Source organism: Myotis lucifugus, unplaced genomic scaffold (assembly GCF_000147115.1).
Source record: "Myotis lucifugus unplaced genomic scaffold, Myoluc2.0 scaffold_181, whole genome shotgun sequence".
Lineage (NCBI taxonomy): Eukaryota > Metazoa > Chordata > Mammalia > Chiroptera > Vespertilionidae > Myotis > Myotis lucifugus.
The window spans coordinates 1,290,321-1,307,543 of record NW_005871229.1 but is presented as its reverse complement, the minus strand read 5'-3'; the positions used below and the strand labels follow the sequence as shown (position 1 = coordinate 1,307,543).

The 17,223-nt window shown below is 47.4% G+C and overlaps 1 protein-coding gene across 1 annotated transcript in view; it reads left to right on the top strand.

The window, feature by feature from the left end:
* Nucleotides 1–17,223, top strand: part of CCDC60 (coiled-coil domain containing 60) — a 97,907-nt gene that overhangs the window by 50,940 nt on the left and 29,744 nt on the right. Inside the window, exon 3 of the mRNA XM_023760415.1 lies at nucleotides 11,622–11,792. Within this exon, the coding sequence (XP_023616183.1) occupies nucleotides 11,622–11,792 (171 nt within the window). The remainder of the gene's footprint in view (nucleotides 1–11,621; nucleotides 11,793–17,223) is intronic.

Sequence of the window (17,223 nt, the reverse complement as noted above, 5' to 3'; positions counted from 1 at the left end):
ATCTCCCTGTCCCCAGTCATGGGGCTGCAGCCAGCATGTCACACCCAACCCCAGATTCTGAACCTGGGAAGGCTATGTTTTCGGCACAGCTGGAGCCATCAGGATGGGGGGAGGGGAGGCAAAGTCAAGTTCATAAGTGGAGGCTGTGCAAATGCAGCTGTGAGTGCTGGATTTCCACATTAATTTTAAATCTCTTCCTATTGGGATTGTTCAACAAGCCATTACTCTAATGGATGCAACCACAGGCTAAACAATAAAGCACTAATCCACCACTTAGCATAGATGCTGCATGCATTAAGCCCTGTAATTTTTTAAACTTTCTATTGAAATATAACATAATACAGGAAAGCACACAAATCATTCGGCATACAGCTCAACAGACTTTCACAAAGTGAAAGAAAGGCAACATGACCAAGATCCCCCCAAAAACTTCCTCACGTCCCCTCCCAGTCACTACCCCACCCCCGAAGAAAATCACTGTCCTGATTTCTAAACTTAGGTTAGTTTGTCCTGTTTTGAACTTAAAATAAGTGAAATTGTACAGTTGGCTTTTTTCCCCACTCAATACTGTGTTTCTGAGAGTTATCTCACTGCTGTTCTCGCTCAGTTTTTTAATAGTTTACACTGTGTGAAGACAGCACAACATGTCCATTCTAGTACTGATGGACACTTGGGCCATTTCCACGTTGGGGCTATTATTAATAGAGCTGCTATGAGCATTCTTGCACATGTGTTTGTGTGCATGTGTGCGTATGTGTGCGTGTTGTTGTTGTTGTTGTTTTTGCTGAACATATGTATGCACTTCTGGTGAAAATATACCTAAAAGTGGAATTGTTGGCTCACAGAGTTTGCATATGCTCAGTTTCCAAACTAGCAAACAAACCCTATATTTTAAAGAACTTTTAAAAAATACATAAATAAACCCATCTTAAAAAACTAGAAAATATAGATAAGTCAGTAATGGAGAACCACCCACAATTACATCACCCAGGAATAGCTCTTATTCACATTTTGGCATAACAACTTTCAGTGTTTTTCTATATGGACACGCGTATTTTTTTTTAACCAATAAAAACCCCATTCTGTGTGTACCATTTGGTAACCTGATTTTTATTTAGCAATAGATTATGAACGTCCTCCATGTCAACAGCTTCACTTTTAAGACCTTTTAGTGTGAAAATGTTCAAATCCCTATAAGGCAGACAGGGCTTGACCAGATGGCTGCCGGACACTCGGGCTATCTGCACATGGCAGTTGCCTTCGGGCTCCAGAGTGCCCTCTCCATGCTCCATCTGAGGGAGCTGGGGTCTAACCAAATGGTCTTCTGGTCCTTTTCTTACCGAGAAACTTGTAGGGACAGCATAGTTGGTTTTTGTTTTGTTTTGTAGAAACTCAGATATGTTACATAGATCCCTTCACTAGACTGACAATGACATGGAGTGGAATCTTTCCCCAAAGTCAACCCTCACCACAGCCTGGCCTTGCCATACCCCACTGGACGAGAGGGACCCCTACAAACCTGCTCCAGCTTCATCCTCCCAACACGTCCCGCACCAGTGAGAACACATTCAGCAAGAATGCTCTCAGTGCTCTCCTGCCTGAGCCAAACCAGACAGCCTGAGAGTCAGTCAGCCTGAGGAGTGTCGCAAACGATGCTTCGGAGCGTTCCCTGAAGTGACATCAGGGGCAGACAGAGTTTGGGGGCCAGGAAATTCTGAATGCCTTGGTGCTGCTATGTGAGGCCTGTGGGCCCCACTTAAAGAAAAGGCATGGCCTTGCCCTTCAGCGCATCTGACTGGGGGTTTAGCTTTAAGAATCGTCCCGACAAGAGTCGGATAAGCGTCAAACAAGAGCTTCCTGGCAGAAGGTGGGTGCAAAGGTAAAGAAACCAGCTAGAACCTCGTTTTTGCAAGACGCTCTTTAAGCCAGAAGCGCTTATGCAGGGACCCATTCAATAGAGCCAGATCCAAACAGCTAGTTACAGCGAGAATCTGACCTCCATCTCTGCCCTGAGACGGCTCAAAGTGCATATTAGCTGCCAAGCGCCCCTGAGGCCCCGTGAACTGTTCCTGAAGGTCTCCTATCATCGCCCCTGCGCAGGGCTCGGGTGAGGGTGGTGTATGTTCAGAGCAGGGCTGCCCCTTTGCACAATTCCAGAGGCCACGCTTCACAATGGACACTCCAGGGTGAATGGTAACCCCAAAATGCAACTTGTACAATACAATGTTAACAACACCCTGGGTTGCACACTCAAGCAGCCCTTTAGTGGTGGTCACACACACATAAAAGTAAGATCTTAAAGCGCTCTGGGAGGAGGGGAGGGGGAGAGAAAGTCCCAGGCAAGTTACTAGTAAGAGTGTCTACAGTGGTTCGCAAACTAGACACAGCCTTAAAAGCTGTGTGTTCAGGCCCGTTTGTCTTTTACTAGCTACACCCCTCTACATCTCTACATTTGCGCCTATTTAGTCTAGAAGAGCGAACAGGAAAGGACCAAAGGAGAGGCATACAGGGAGTCTGAGGAGGTGTCCCAGGCAGAGAAAACAATCTACACATGAGGCTCACAGTCAGAGGGGACCTGGAAGGCTAGGTGACTACAGACACCTTTTACCAAGCTCCTGCTCTCTGTCAGGCACTGGGCTAGGAAATGAGGTAAGGACGTCTCCAATGGGAGAGGAAGGTGAGAGAAGGTTGCCTAATTTAGGGGACCAGTTAAGAGGCTAGTTTCCAACTGATACAGCTTAGCAGACCCCTGGGGGGAGGGGGAAGGGGAGGGGAGGGAGCTGGCCTGCGGTCCTGGGCAGAGGTTTTGCGTCTTCTAGGATCTGTCTGAATGCGCCCTGACAAGGACAAACAGTAGCAGATGATCACCCAACCCATGTTCAAGAGGCCACCAGAAGCATCTTCTCACGATGACAGGCAAGACCAAGTTGTGAAGTCAGAAAGGAAGCCGTGGACCGCACACCCCCTCCAACGGCTCTGCATCTCAGGCCCCGGGGATGCCCCTGGTGCTGACAATTAGTGGAAATGCCTTTGCAAACTCCTGAGGCCTCTGGGCCTCCCGCAAGTCCTCCCTGCCATCACTCCAGCAGAAGAACATGGGTAAAAAGAGCGCGGGCCGGTGGTCTTGTGCCGCATTCCGCTGCCTGTTGTCTGCTCTGCAAATCGTCGGTGCACTCCAGCAAAAGCCTCGCTTTCTGCTCATGCATTTTTTATGTCCACACTGGCGGGTCCATGAGAAAGAATCCTCCCATTCATGCCATTTAGCCATTAAGCACAATAGGTAAGGATGGGTATTGCAGGGAGGTGGGGTTTGCATTCTTTAAAAAAAAAAAGTCAGTTTATCTCCGAACTGAAAACTGACACTGAGCTGCCTCCGAATGCCACCCTGTACCTCAGTCCTCCCAGGCCCATCTGTCTGCCAGCTGACGGGTGGCAGTGGTTAAGACAGCGGCTCCTGGATTCAGGCAGACCAGGGTGCAGACGCTGGCCTCCCACCATCTTATCTGGTGACTTTAGGAGAGTGGCTGCAATTGTGTGAGTCTCAGTTTCCCCATCTTTGAAACTGTAATGCCCGCCTTGTGAGTCTACTGTAGGGATTAAATGAAATAATGCTTGCGGGGCATTAGGGCCCGGATAACAGGGATAAAGTGCTCCGTGAGGAGAGACTATCATTAGGATGAATTTGTAAGCCCGAGTCCTCCCCAAGGCTTTCGCCTCAGGATACCTAGCTGCTTCTGCATCCCCGCCAAGCCATAATTTGCTGCGAAGTCAGATGGGGTAAACAGACCAGAGGGGGGTGGTGGTGAGGGGAGCATTAGACTCCTTTGCAAGGCAGACCTGCCAACATTCCCTTCCCAAGGAGGCTCAGAACTCCTGAGAGCAGTTGCCTAGAAACCGGAGCTGTGCTGGGCTGCTGCTGCCTCCCAGAAGTCCCCCTAATTGGGATGCATGCAGAACTGTTTGTTGACACTTGGCAGGTTTTTCTCCTTCTACCGGCAGAGATGCGGTCCCCTCCTACGAATGCCGACTCACATTAATTAAGGCGTAGCCATGGGCCGCGGCACCCGGAAGCCAGTGCGGATGGCAGCCTTGTCAGCATCCTCTGACAAAATGGCCCCGTTAGGTCATGCTCACTATGGTGGCACTTCAGGATGTTTACAAGGTTTGCGGAGGCAGGACGGTGTGTGAATGAGGGTGAGTGTGTGTGAACAGTGCGGTTACATAAACTTGCCAAGTCCCGGAGGTCGTACCATCAATCGGAGCATGAGATGTGCCTCCTGTGTCACCTGATAGCAAACGCTGGATCTCCGTTCTCTTCAGGGGTTTAGACACCACTTGTAGCCTTTGGGCATAAGGCGGGTGAGAGACCGCACTATGAGCTAAAGAAATAACTTTCCTGAGAGGCCCGTGGGGAGCCTGTTTCATTTGATCACTTCTTCCAGAACACAGCTAGTCTCGCTCCCAGCTGAAAAAAATGCATGTTTCAAAGGCAACCACTCATCTCCAGCCTGTTTGGATGATTCGGCATCTGCGCAGACGGTCCTATACACCTACTCCACCCAAAGACAACATCGAAGTTGGGTGGTGGCGTCACTGTTACACGCTCCAAAGTCACATGCATTTAATTAGGGCTGGAAATGCAAGGGTTTCTAATGGCTTAGTTATTCGTGCAATACATATTTTCTGAGGACTCCCTATGTGCCAGTTCTGAGGACACAGAAAAGATTTAGAAATTGTTCTGACCCTCAAGGAGGTCAGACTGGGGTGGAGGTGGGAGGAGGGAGTTCATGGACAGGCAAGTCAACCAGTAGCTCAGGATCGCACAGACGGAGGGTGCCGGACCCAGCCTGGGAAAAGCAGAGGCGACTTCCGGTCCAGGGCGGGGTTCATGCCTGAACCTCTCTGTACTTCCATGGCCTCGCTGTGAAATGGGCTCATAGGAAGACTCAGAGCTGCCTGGGAGGATTATCCTAAGAAGTTGAAGAGATCAGTAGCCATAAAGCTTTTTCACAGTCACTGCCACATGGTATCACTCATCTCCTAGCTGTGGTGGTGACAGTTATTCCTACTGACTGGAACAGAGAGGTTAATTATTCTGCCTAAATCACACAGCCAGGTGTTGGTGGAGTTGGAGTTAGAACCTGGTGGTCTGACATTAATGTACATCCCACTTTTGCCTACACCCATATTAATTTCCCAGTGTTTCCCCGTGAAACATCACCAGGCTGTGATGTGGGTTCCTTCAATTCTTCTTCCCCTCTTTTCCTCCCTCTCTTTTTCCTCCTCCTCCTTTTCCTCTTTCTTCGTTTTCTTTAGTGAAAATCTGAGCTAGAGATTAAATAAAGGAAGAACCCAGAAAAGAAAACCACTTGTAATTAGACATTTTCTGCATGTAATTTCTTAGTCAGCAGAGCAGAGGTTAATTCCCTGGCCCTTTAGTTTAATAAATTTCATTACGTACATGATAACCAAGCGTTTCTCCTACCCACCATGGACAGCAGGTTCACAAACCTTTATGAATTACCGAGTAGGGCCATTTACCAAATCCCAAAATAACTGCGGTCTAATTGGACTGTTTTGGCCGCCACCTTAGAGAAGAGAACCTCCTAAGCTCACCACTTGAACCAAGTGTCCCTTCCCAGAAGCCTGTGGGGCTCAGAGCCAAACCCCTGTCCTGGCTGTGGACACAGCCAGAGAGTTGCAACCGCAGTCATTCGAGGCTTGGATGGTGGGGGGGGGGGGGGGAGGGGGGGGGAGGGTGCCTGTGACGATAACTGCTGCCATTTACTGACTGCCTCCGACGGGCCAGGCACCACGCTAAGTGCCTCTCCTACGTGATTTCCACAGTATCCTGAGCTGGGCATTAACTTCCCAATTTTACAGAGGAGGGAAGTGCATCTCAAACAGGTGAAAGTGACTCACCCAAAGTCACGGACACTGAGAGACAAGGAAACGATGGCCAGTTAAAGCTAGAGCAGTCCTTCGCCAAGCCCGTGCATTTCCCTCGCGCAGCACCCTGGGACCAGGCCACCTGGGTTTAGGTTCCAGCTCCACCAGCTACGAACCCGATGGCCAGACAACCGGACCTCTCCCAGCCTTAGTTTGCTCAGCAGCCGAATAGGAAGGGGGTAAAGGGAACAAAAGTACTGGTAAGGTCTCCATTTTACAGGCAAAACAAATTATTGTGGCCGCCCTAGAGCGGCATCCTCAGCTGAAGCCACTCTCTAGGTTGCGCCTTCTTGCAATGCAGACAGCATCTGCTGGGTGCACGTTTGCCCAGAACTCAGAGATGCCACTCAAGTTTTGCAAAGGAGCCAGAAAGAATACGAGTGAAGCAGTTAAGTGACTTTCCCACCGAGAGTCAAGTCTCCTAAGCCTTTATCACAGTCCTACCGCATCTTTCTCCCACCTGACTTATGGCCCAAAGGAATCCGTGAACAGGCCCTTTTCTGTTTGGGCTGAGCCATTCAGAAAGGAGAGAAATCCATCCTGAACACTTGATCGGACTCCGCAAAGCTCCCATTGTTGGGTATTACCATTAGCAAATGACCTAGGGTTAGAAAGAGATGTTCCAATGTGATTTAATAAGAACGTGGCTGCACTAAGCACTCAGAATATGTTTGCAATCAATTTGCTGTATACACAATATGCTACCAGAGCCATCTTTTGTGTTTTCAGTTGACCTTTATCTCAGCAATCTTGTCCTATAAAGAAGAGTGAGATCTCCACTGCAAATCGTTAGCACTCGGGGAATGACTAATTTGGATGCTGACAAAGATATTAACTTGGGAGGGGGGGTGGTGAACAATACAACGCATCCTTTTGTCAGAAAGGCAGTTCAAAATCGGTGTTGTGACTACAGTTGACTGAAGTTCAATTACTGTAATAAATGTATTCCAAACTTCATCTCAATTGCATTTGCATTTTAATGAATGATTCTCACCTTCTTGTCAATTTGGCAGCCGGGCTAGATTTATTAAGTTATTGTATAAACAGGGCATTCTAATGCGGGAATTTAAATGCGAAAATATTTGCTCGGTGTGCATTTGAACTGGGGCTGCGTTACTAATTTGCCTGTTGTATGAGTTGCCTGAAAATTAAAGAATTTAAGGATAGCATTTTAGATCCCTTCTGGCCATCCTACTTGCCCTCTCTCTTCTGAAATCAATATATCTGGGTGGGCTGACCAAGCAAGGTGGGGGAGCCCGCTAGATGAAGTCGGCTCTCCAAGCCGCCAGCCTCCACAAACTGGAGAGAAACTGAATTATTGGCTATGATTTGAAAACAGTAAAATGTGTTCAGTGAAAGTTTCCCATGTAGGCAATTCCCTTCTGTAAGAGCAGGACATCCCTGAAATTGGGTTGCTAGGAGTGTGTGTTCATCTAAAAGTCATTCCTTCTCCGCGGAAGCACTCCTGGCTTTATAGCCCCATATTTCTTCAGGCAGAGACGGAAAATGTGAGTGAAAACCAGCTGGATGCAAAGCTTTAATACCATTCAAAGGGGTGTGTGTGTGTGTGTGTGTGTGTGTGTGTGTGTGTGACATTCGGGCTGTTGTTTTTTGACAAAGTGATTTGCAGTGGTTAATCCCATGCCCCCATAATAGAAAGGTTGAACTTAAGTTCCCTTCATGGCCTCCAAGCTGTCCAGCACTCCGCAGCTTCTTGCATGGCCCCCCGTGAAGACAACTGGGACTGTGCCTTAGACGACCTCCAGTCCTCGTCTTGGAGCCTGAGGATGGAGGCTGACTCAGGCAGTGGGACAGTTATTGCAAGCAGAGTGCCCTCAAGGGTGACTGTCTCCTGCAGACACACTCAAAGAACTTTCTGAGATGAGCTGACTGCTAGCCGTGCCCCAAGTTTTATTTCAAACTTGTAGCAAGGGAATTGGACTTCTGCTAAAGCCCGTTTGAAGATTTCTTTCTGGAGTTGTTTTTTTAATAGAGGGAAAGGGTGGCTGGACCAGTACAACCCAAATTTCAAGATGCATAGGAATTACTTGGGGGTCCCATTAAAATGCAGATTCTTACTCAGGAGGCCTTCCTGGGGCCCAAGATTCTGTGCCTCTAACAAGCTCTCAGGCGATGAGGATGCTACTGGTCCAGGGACCACACTTTGAGTAGCAAGGAGCCACATAGCATCACTCAAGGGAGAAATGGATAAAGGTCAATAGCTTTGTTACAAGTCTGAAGGGCCCCCTATGTGGTTAAATCTAACACCCCAGAAAGAACTCTTAATTTCATTAGGCTCTAATGATTAGAGGATATCAGAAAATTTCCCAAATATTTTACCAGATATGCTAGATGCTTCTCAGAAGGGGCTGTTAATTACTCTATGATCCAAGTTCTGTTCCAGACCATCTTTTCTTGGGCCTGAGACAATTTCTTCCTTTATACCATATTTTATCATATTTAAGAGGCACTTTTCAACATCTCTGAACTGGAGATGCAATGTATAATCATGACTTAATGTAATTGGCATGGGTTTTTTTCTTCTTCGTGGTTCATGAAATAATGGTATGTCTTATAAGGGATATGTATTGGTCAGCTATTTTCACCATAATATGCTGTGTAACAAGATGTCCCCAAAACTCTCTGACTTTTAGTATTTCTTCCTTTCTCATGTGTCTGTAGGTTAACTGCGGTTTTACTGATCTAGGCTAACATTCGCTTGGTTCAGGTCTATTCCATGCCTTTCTCATTCTTCTGGATTTAGTGAAATAGTGAGGTTTCTTTCCTTGTCATGGACCTAAATGAGCAAGCTTATGTCAAGCTTCTCTTCAAGTCACATCTACTAACATCCCATTGGCCAAAGAAGTCACATTGGCAGAGCCTAAAGAAAGGCGGGGGGGGGGGGGATGTGAGTATTTGCTGAACAGTGACCTAATGTGCCACAAGTAGTGCCTTAGACCAGGTAAAGCCTGGTCCAGAGGGGAAGGGGAAGCCACCGTTTTCCTTCTAGAAGCCAGAGGTGAACTCTGCACAATGGCCCGGAGACACACAAACTCTGCGCTTTAAAGCTTCCCCTGAATGTGCTTGCCGCATGCAGGTGGAGAGATACGTTGTGAAATCGCCCCACGGGCTCCCAATCCCTGCTTGGCTCCTTTCCGGCTGTATGACCCTCGTCATCTACTTAACCTTTCCCTGTTTCCTCATCTGTAAGTCACACCAACCTCTCAGGACTCTTGGGTAAACTGACAATAACAATAGCTCCCAATCACTGAATCCTATGTACTGGGCACCAAACTGAGCTCTCGATGTCACAATCCATTTCATCTAACCCTCCCAACAGCCCTCTGAGGCAAGAACTAATATTTTCCCCATTTGAAGGTGAAGAGGTTGACAACCTGCTAAGGGAGTGGCAGAGTAGAGATCCCATCCTGGGGCTGCTGCCCACGCCTTACCTCTGCAGACACCTGCCCTCAGGCCTGAAGGTGTGGGGAGTGAAGCCTGGGTGCCCACTCCTGCCCTCTGTCCGTCTCAGCTAATCCCTGCTGAGTGTGTCCCCATTGGCCACAGGCACATTCCTCATTCATCAGCTCACACAGACTCCCCTGCAGAGAACATATGTCCCTTAAAAATAAAAGCCATCCTCATGCACCGGTTAAGAGGAAGTTGCATTGGGTAGAGGAAACTTTTCATTTTCTAATCCGCTTCTTCCCTCCGCTTGCCTGACGCAGTTAATTATTCCACTCCCCATCGTTCCTGCTGCGATGTTAGCCAGGGGAGTTTTCCATTGCGAAAAGCAGTGAGCAAGAGGCCCGAGTGAGTGGATTTAAAGGCAAAAACTGCTCTTCCCTACAAATAGCTCCCTTCACACAAATAGCCTGGTAATCAGCAATAAGATGAAGAAAATGTAGGGAATTAAATGGGAATTTGCTAAGATATTAAGCATTTTTTAAATGGGCCTCCACGTGCCAGGGGAGCATTTCAAGCTCCCTGAATGGACATCCTGCAGCCTGAAGTTCCCAGAATAGACTGGTGTGTCTGGCATGAGGGTCCAGACCCTCCCCAACTCTGTTCATCTCTCACACAGGTCTTTCCAGAGGTCTGGCAGGTGGGAGTCTGGCTGCTTTGGGTGAAGAGGGGCTGCAATTCCACCAGAAAACTTGCTAGATTTCCTCCAATTGGCCAACACCGACTCCCCTATCTCTTTCTGGGAGTTATTGACAAGACAGGCATTCATCACTCTGCATTTCCGGGTGTGTTGCAGGCTTGACTTTTCACAGTGTCCTCCCTGTGCAGGTCCTTGAGAGAAAACTCTTCCTAGTTCAGGACAAGGAATAGCTAGGCAACACCAGAACAGATTTTTAAAAAACTTATGGGCATTAGAAATCACGTGAGGGATTGTGTTTCCCTCTTTGCATTGGCCACTAGGATGCTCAGGGCCAAATCTGTGCACTAGATCATGTGGCATGGATTTTGATACTTGTCTCGCCTGATTTTATTTTCTTGTTTTTCCTGCCTTTTTATTTTTCTTTTCTGCCTCTAATACTTTTTGGAATAAGGACAAACATAAGTCAAGTAAATAAATCTATTACCAACCTCCTAATTATGACCCAAAAAAAATAGATAACTAAGATGCAAATTCTTGGAGGATATGGTCACCTTTGCAATGCCAGTGCCTTAAACAGAACTTGAAACCGAATAAGTGCCCAGCACAGAATCTGACACATAAGAGGTGTCCAGCCCAGGGCCTGGAACATAATATTCAAGCCCTCTGACTCACTGCACCATGGACCATCCGCCTGTCACTTATTATAAAATTGATTAATCAGGACGTTATTAACATCAAAGAAAATAAAGAGTTAGGCTGTTCCATGAGTGGAGGACTAGACGTTCGCTCATACTGCATTCTTGTCCTACGGCCGCCCTAACATACTGCCAGTCAGGTGGCTTAAACAACAGAAATGCATTGCCTCACACGTTTGGATGCTAGAAGTCCAAGATCAAGGTGTCAGGAGGGTTGGGAGGACTGTGGGAATTTGCTCCACGACTCTCCCCTAGCTCCTGGTGGCTTGTTGGTGATCTTTGGCATCCCTTGGCCTATAGAAGCATCGCCCCATCTCTGCCTCATTTTCACGTGGCATTCTTTTTGCATGCGTGTCTTTGTCCAAATTTCTCCCTTTTATAAGGACACCTGTCATATTGAATGAGGGGTCAGCCCTACGCCAACATGACCTCACCCTAACTAATTACACCTGCAATGACCCTATTTCCAAATAAGGTCCCATTCGGACGTACCGGGGGTTAAGACTTCCAGCTATGAGTTTTGGGGGAACACAATTCCATCTATAACACAGACATTTCAACATCTAATTGGCCACAAGTTCTGCAGGGGAAGGTGGAAGTTTTTGTCCAGTTACACACTGAAATCGGAGCCCAAAGCTCACCGAGCTGGCGGGGTCTGCCAGCGTCCCTGGAGCCCTCCCACTGCCACGCACGACGGCCACACATGATGGGTGTCCTCTGCGCTGGCCCCACGCTCTGCCTCCTGCATGTCCCCTACAGGGAATCGAACTAACAACCTTCCAGTGCCCAGGATGACGCCCACCCGAGCCACGCCGGCCAGGGCAAGACAGTGTCTTTCTTAATAGTCAACTCCTCTGTCTCCATCTCTCTAGCTTCCTGATTCGGTCTGTGAAGATAGGCCGCGGGTATTTTGCCATGCTGAGGGAGGAGAGTACACTGAAAAAGAGGCAACAGCAACTTCAGAAACTGAAAGAGGAAGAGGAACACAAGTTCCAACCAGCCAAAAAGATCTCAGAAATCCAATCCAGGGATACTGTTTTGGAGTAAGTAGACAGAGTAGCTGTGGCGGAGTGGTCTTGGGAAGGACCTGGGACAGCGAACGCTGCCTGGCTGGGCTGAGGGATGGCGGCTATCTCAGCGTGGGGACCCTTCTCCAGCTAGTGTCTAATGACTGGTTTCGTCTGGTCCAGCCTACCTTACCACCCTCACCTTCTGGAATTCAGTGGAATATTTTCTGCTACATGTGTCTATCCTCATATCCAACACCAAGAGCTACTCAGGAAATCTTGCTGGTCCCCAAATGTGCCTTTTTCCCTCTCCTTCCCAGGCTTGTCCCTGCCTCTAGGCCTTTTCCCATGCTGTTCCTTGGGCCTTCCGTTGCTCTTCCCTACATCCTTGTCCAACTAAGGTTCTAATTATCGTTAAAAGCCCAGTTTAAATGCTTTCCTCTCCCGTTTTCTTGGATTTCAACCCAAACACCCCCCACAACCCATTTGGACTTTGGGTTCCCATAATGTGTCTGTATGCTAGTTCACTTTAATCCACACCGATACTCTAGGCCAGTGGTCGGCAAACTCATTAGTCAACAGAGCCAAATATCAACAGTACTTCTTCAAAATAGACTCGCCCAGGCCGAAAACCGACTTCTGCGCATGGGCCACGAAGTTTCAATCGCACTGTACGCGTGCCCGCAAGTGGTATTTTTTGGAAGAGCCACACTCAAGGGGCCAAAAAGCCGCATGTGGCTCTCGAGTCGCAGTTTGCTGACCACGGCTCTAGGCCTTTACCTGAAACTCTAGGTCAGTGGTTCTCAACCTTCTGGCCCTTTAAATACAGTTCCTCATGTTGTGACCCAACCATAAAATTATTTTCGTTGCTACTTAATAACTGCAATGTTGCTACTGTTATGAATCATAATGTAAATATCTGATATGCAGAATGGTCTTAGGCGACCCCTGTGAAAGGGTCGTTTGACCGCCAAAGGGGTCGTGACCCACAGGTTGAGAACCGCTGCTCTAGGTCCAAGCTCAGTGTCCAGCAGGTGGACAAAAAATGTCTGTTGGTTTACTTAATAAAGTAGCCCCCCCTCTTTTGGGGGGTAAGGGTCTGTCCTCTAGTCAAGAGGACCACATTCAGACTAACCCATTATGAAATGTTCATCATATAACAGCAGCAATTAATAATAACAACTACAACAATAATTATAATGGGTCTACTGTATGCTTTATGCACATCTTTCTGTCTAAATTTTAAAACAGTCCTATGAACTAGGTGTTATTATTAGCCCCATTTTAGAGATTAGGAATAAGGCTTTGAGATACTCACATAATTCCCCTTAGGACTCAGATCATCTGTTAAAAGCATCCTGAGACCCCAACTGAATGACACCCGAATCCATGGACGGTGCCATTCAGCATGAACAAAATCCTGGGATCCTTAGCTCATGCAGACGGAATGGGGCACAAATCAGGGATACAAAGAAGGTGTTGAGGGACCCAGCAAAAGAGAAAGAGCGAAACATTGATGTGAGAATCGTCCATTGGTTGCCCTTTGCAGGCACCCTGACTGGAGACTGAACTCACAACCTTTTTGGTGCACAGGATGCTGCTCCGACCAACTGAGCTACCCGCGGGGGCAGTTCCAAGCTTCTAATCATGGCTTTTGGAAGCCATCCAGGAACCCACCAAGAGTTGCCTTATTAGAACAACAGACAATCCTGTCACCCAGGAAATTCCAATGAATCTAGGAATTGTGTGTCAGAAACCAAGGTCGAAGACCAAATATTAGAACAAAAGATGGTCCTAGTGCTAGGACATTACAAGGGTTCTGCGAGCTCTGTGCCAAAACCAGAGGAAGAGACCGATACAAATATTTTTCTATTATTTCACAATGCCCGTTCCCTCCAGTTTAGGGAATCTGGCAAGAATCTCAGAGGCAGGGCTTTTGATCAGGATCTTTAATGCTGAGTGGGACTTCATTGGATGACAAAACTAGGCGCTGTTAGGCATATGCCTATCAGCCCACGAGAAATCCTTACAGCCAGCGTTTCTGGGTAGGAAGGCCAGGGCTGAAAAGGGAGGCTGTGATGGTATTTTTTGCTTAACGCCAGAAACATTAAACAAAAACAAAAAAGCAGGCACATCATGACCTGAGCTTCCTCCATCCAGCCACTCAACGGCCACCATGAAGTGCCCTCATGGGACCCTGAAGGGGCAGGTGATGCAGAGAAGGGCACTCGATGATTGGGGGTGGGGGCCGAGAGGGGTACCCTCTCCATGAGGGTCTCAGGAGCTCAGAGCAAACAAACTCTGCCTCCCCTCAGCCGGCGGTGCCCATGGTCTGCTGCTCCCAGGCCACCGGCCAGCTGGCTGCCTTTCCTGCAATAAAGAGAAGGAATAAACCGGCTCTTTTGTGCAGGAACTGTGCTCAGGGTAACAGGCAAGTGAATGGGGGCTGGGAGGGGTGGCGTCTGTTAAAGATCCTCGGTGACTGTTCAATTGTTCAGTCGTAACATTCCCCTTGTTTGGATGGGGTTTTTAATCCATGGTCACAACACACCATTCTCCCCTCTCTGATCCATGTTTCCGGGTGAGAGACGTGGTTTACTTAAAGTTTAATAGGTTTAAATATGCATGAGGTCGCTCCTCTTGTAGACACTGGTCTGGTTATGTCTTATCTGGTGAATTCTATGAGCTGTACAAGGCCAATTATTAAAATACTAGAGGTTCGGGTGCACAACATTCATGCACTGGAGAGGGGGTCCCCCTCAACCCGGCCTGTGCCCTCTCATAATCCAGGACCCCCTTGGGTGATGTCCGCCTGCCGGCTTAGACATATGCATAAGCCTGGGGATCAGGCCTAAGCCATCAATCAGACACCCCCTGTCACAGTCCCAGGACCCCCTCGCTCCATACTGCCTGCCTGCAGTGGAGGTGGGAGAAGCTCCCCACCACCCGCTGCTGCGCTTGCCAGCCATGAGCTCTGCTTCTGGCTGAGCGGCACTCCCCTTGTGGGAGCACACTGACCACCAGGGGGCAGCTCCTGCGTTGAGCATCTGCCTCCTCATGGTCAGTGCGCATCATAGCTACCGGTGATTCCACTGTCCAGTCGATTTGCATATTAGGGTTTTATTATATAGGATAACCAGAAGCTATCACTGCCATTAAATGTAGCCATTGGGAGGCAAGGGTTATAGAATAACATTGATAGGTCATCCTGACCAGTACAGAGTAGTGGTTAAGAGCACAGGACTGGGTTCAAGTTCTGCCTTCCCCCATACAACTGTTTAACATTGGGCAAGTCACTGTAATTCTCTGAACCTCCTTTCTCTTCATCCACACAATTGATACCAAATTCCCATGTTTATTCTGAGGATTAAATGAAACAATGCTGAGCACAGAGTCTGGCATATGAGAAGTTCTCGGTAATTGTTGGCTCCCTATATTCAATAAAAAGGAATTTGATCTCTTTGGGCCTCAATTACCTAAAATCCTCAGATTTATAGCTAAAACCATTTTTGGATGCTTTTATTGATTTTAGAGAGAGAGGAAGGGAGACGGAGAGAGAGAGAAACATTGATTGGCTGCCTCCCTGTATTCCCCGCCTACTAAGGATTGAGCCTGCAACCTGGGTATGTGCCCTGACCAGGAATCAAACCAGAGAGACCTCTCAATGCATAGGACAAGGCTCAACCAACTGAGCTGCACCAGCCAGGGCCATGGCTAAAAATCTTAACTTCCAGGCACACTTGAAAGCATCTTACATCTAAGAACTATGCTTCTATAATTCTAGTCACAGAAGTATCTGAAGTACAAGTGTTCACTTTTAAACAAGGTATTTGATCCTGTGTATTATAAAAGCAAAGAGGATTATTTTTGTCCCTTCTGGATCTAAGACCACAGGATAAGCTCTTTCAGACAAAAGTTTTAAGTCTGATAAACTATGCAGGGAAAAAAGAAAACCAAGCATGTCCCCAAAGATTTCTGCCTGCCCACAGCCTTTCCCACTGTGCTCAAGCTCGTTTTTCAGCTGAAAAGGTGGGGGGGTGGGGAAACAAGAGGTAAAATTTGTCTTACTATCATGGTTGAGAGAAGACTTAAAACCAGAGGTTAAGGTGGGTAAAAACTGGATTAATTTCTGCATATTCTAAACCACTGGGGGTAAGAGTTGAGCCAGTAAGACAGGGCACTGCCATAAAAATGGTGACAGAAGGAGACTTTACTTGGGGTGGTGAATATATAATACAATATACAGATGACATATTATAGAACTGTACACCTGAAACCTACATAATTTTATTAACCAATGTTGCCCCAATAAAGTTAACAAAAAAGTGTAAAACCTGTCCACTGAAAACTACAAAACAACATTGAAAGAAATTAACAAAGACCTGAATAAATGGGAAGACATCCAAAACAAAAAATAAAACAAAAAACTAGGTATTTGCTTGTGGCTTCCTCAGCTCTGGCGTTGAAATAAAAGCCCATGGAAATGGAAATCAGGCGACCAAGATTCTGGTCCCATTTTTCAGTTTACTCTGTGACCCCAGGATTGTCCTCAAGTTCCCAGGAGGAAGGACAATTCCTAATATGTGCCCCCCGCCTCCCTTAGCCTCCTCTGCCCCCACCATAGGCAATTCTCAAAACAGCAGCCAAAGGGATCTTTCTCAGATGCAGGTCAGAGCATGTATTCTCTCAGCTCAAAATCCTTTACACTCATTCAGAGCAAAGGCCAAAGTCCTTGCAGTGGTCCCCAAGGCCTGTTCTCTCTCCACCCCCCTCTCCCTTCTCTCTCTATTGCTCACTCCACTCCAGCCACAATGGCCTCCTTGCTGTCTCTACAACCCAGGTGCACCTCAGGACATTTTCACATGCTGTTCCCTCTCTCCAGAATGCTGTGCCCCAGACATCTCAACAGCTCCTTCCTTTATGCTCTGCAGATTTTATCACATGTCACCTTCTCCATGACACCTTCCCAATCATCCTACTCAAAATTGCAACTCCCAGTGCTCCCAGCCCTTACAAACTCCTGCTCTGCCTTTTGCTCCCCTTAGCATTTATCACTATCTGGAATAGGGTGGGGAGGCCATGCTGGCCAAATCCAGCCCCCAAGGCTGATTTTGTAAATAAAGTTTTATTGGAACACTGCCGTTACATGTTGTTTACATACCGTCCATGGCTGCTTTCATGCCAAAAGTAGTTGTGACATATAACCTATGTCCTACAAAGTCAGAAAGACTTGTCTGGCCCTTTAAGAAAATATATCCAACTGTATACTAGTACACCACACAATTTACCTATTCATCCTGCTCATTCTCTTTGCTCCTCCACTAGACTATGCGCTCCACGAGAACAGAGATTTTTTGTTTTGTTGATGTGTTTTTTTGTTGTTCTTGTTAATCCTCATGCAAGGATATTTTTCCCATCGATTTTTAGAGAGTGAAAGGGAGGGAAGGAGAAAGACAGAGGGGGGGGG